This window comes from Etheostoma spectabile, chromosome 1 (genome assembly GCF_008692095.1).
Source record: "Etheostoma spectabile isolate EspeVRDwgs_2016 chromosome 1, UIUC_Espe_1.0, whole genome shotgun sequence".
In the NCBI taxonomy this organism is placed as follows: domain Eukaryota; kingdom Metazoa; phylum Chordata; class Actinopteri; order Perciformes; family Percidae; genus Etheostoma; species Etheostoma spectabile.
The window spans coordinates 15,266,060-15,267,391 of record NC_045733.1 but is presented as its reverse complement, the minus strand read 5'-3'; the positions used below and the strand labels follow the sequence as shown (position 1 = coordinate 15,267,391).

Sequence of the window (1,332 nt, the reverse complement as noted above, 5' to 3'; positions counted from 1 at the left end):
ACCAAGGAGATGAGCACTGAGGAGATCTACGCCAATTTTACGGAGATGCTACTGGCTGGGGTCGACACGGTGTGTGTGTGTTTGAGTCATTGTTCAGTTTCAAGAGTTGGTTTTCTGGCATCACATCCATGACTTTGTAGCTGTGCCAGCATAGGCTCATAGTAGTGAATTGGGAAGTTACACAGGATGCCTGTCTCTTATTACATTTGCTCTAAAGTGCACAGTGTACTAAGGAATAAAGGGCTGAGAGTGTAGCTGGTGAAGTGGACTTGAGTGTCTTCACGGCACTGGAATTGAAGTCTTTTCTATGGGCCCCTCCCCACATCCACAGCTATTCATTCAAGCATCTTTTTGGGCCTTAACATGAGGGCCTTGAGCCTCATCAATCAGACGGTCTGAGTGAGATACTACCACATCAACGGAGAAATAACATGCACAGCGGACTATATAACGCTCCAAATCTCGGACAACAGTGATGGGAGGAGTTATATTAAACATGAGCAGAAATCTGATGAAACACATCTATGCTATATAAAGTCAAGGGGTTTATAGATTCATTCAAATTAATTAATGTATGATTCACATTAAAACGTGCCACATGCACGTTTGAAGAGATTTACTTCCACAACAAAACTTATTTTTCAATATTTTCAGTGTTTCCCAAATTGATGTAGAAATGGGAAACATTCACTGTCTAATACTCAAAATTTCTCGTCACAAAATCTGGAAACAAAACCTATGCCATTGGGTTGCCAGGCCAGCTGTGACTGGTCCAGATGTTTGTGCCAGCACCAGGGGTTCATGAAATGAACAAATAGTGTTTATTTTCCCAAAAAAGTAATTAAAGTAAGTGGGGAACAGAGGATAAGGGCCAAACATTACTGAGCCGTGGCACAAAGGTTAAAGGATTAGAATTTATGTAAATCAGTGGTTCTCATTCTTTGGAATTTTAGTGGTCCTAGTTGATCCCTCTGGTAGACCAACATTAATCTAACTTTGGGTCCTTGGTCTCTACACCAAGAACTGTGTGTGTGCGTGTTTGGTAGTCAAGAGAGAGAATGGGAGAAGAAAATTTGTGTGAGTTCACCACAGACCCAAATCTTCTCAGCTGTTGCTACTGTCATATGCAACTGTCATGTGACTTATTGTGTTTGGCAAATTGTCTGGGTCACTTCTTATATCATAAGAAGGTAATACAATGTGTAATCATGTGATGACTGATTAACATTAATGTAAATGCTAAATGCCCTACTACCCGTTGATACTACAACAATGCAAAGGCTCTTAATCCTACAGTTTTGCACATATCATGTAAGACTTGATTTCTCCATT

At 40.5% G+C, this 1,332-nt stretch overlaps 1 protein-coding gene across 1 annotated transcript in view; it reads left to right on the top strand.

Moving 5' to 3' along the window:
• The window catches only part of cyp27c1 (cytochrome P450, family 27, subfamily C, polypeptide 1), a 12,715-nt gene that overhangs the window by 5,939 nt on the left and 5,444 nt on the right, over positions 1-1,332 (top strand). Inside the window, exon 5 of the mRNA XM_032501432.1 lies at positions 1-69. This exon is cut by the window's left edge and continues 95 nt beyond it. Within this exon, the coding sequence (XP_032357323.1) occupies positions 1-69 (69 nt within the window). The remainder of the gene's footprint in view (positions 70-1,332) is intronic.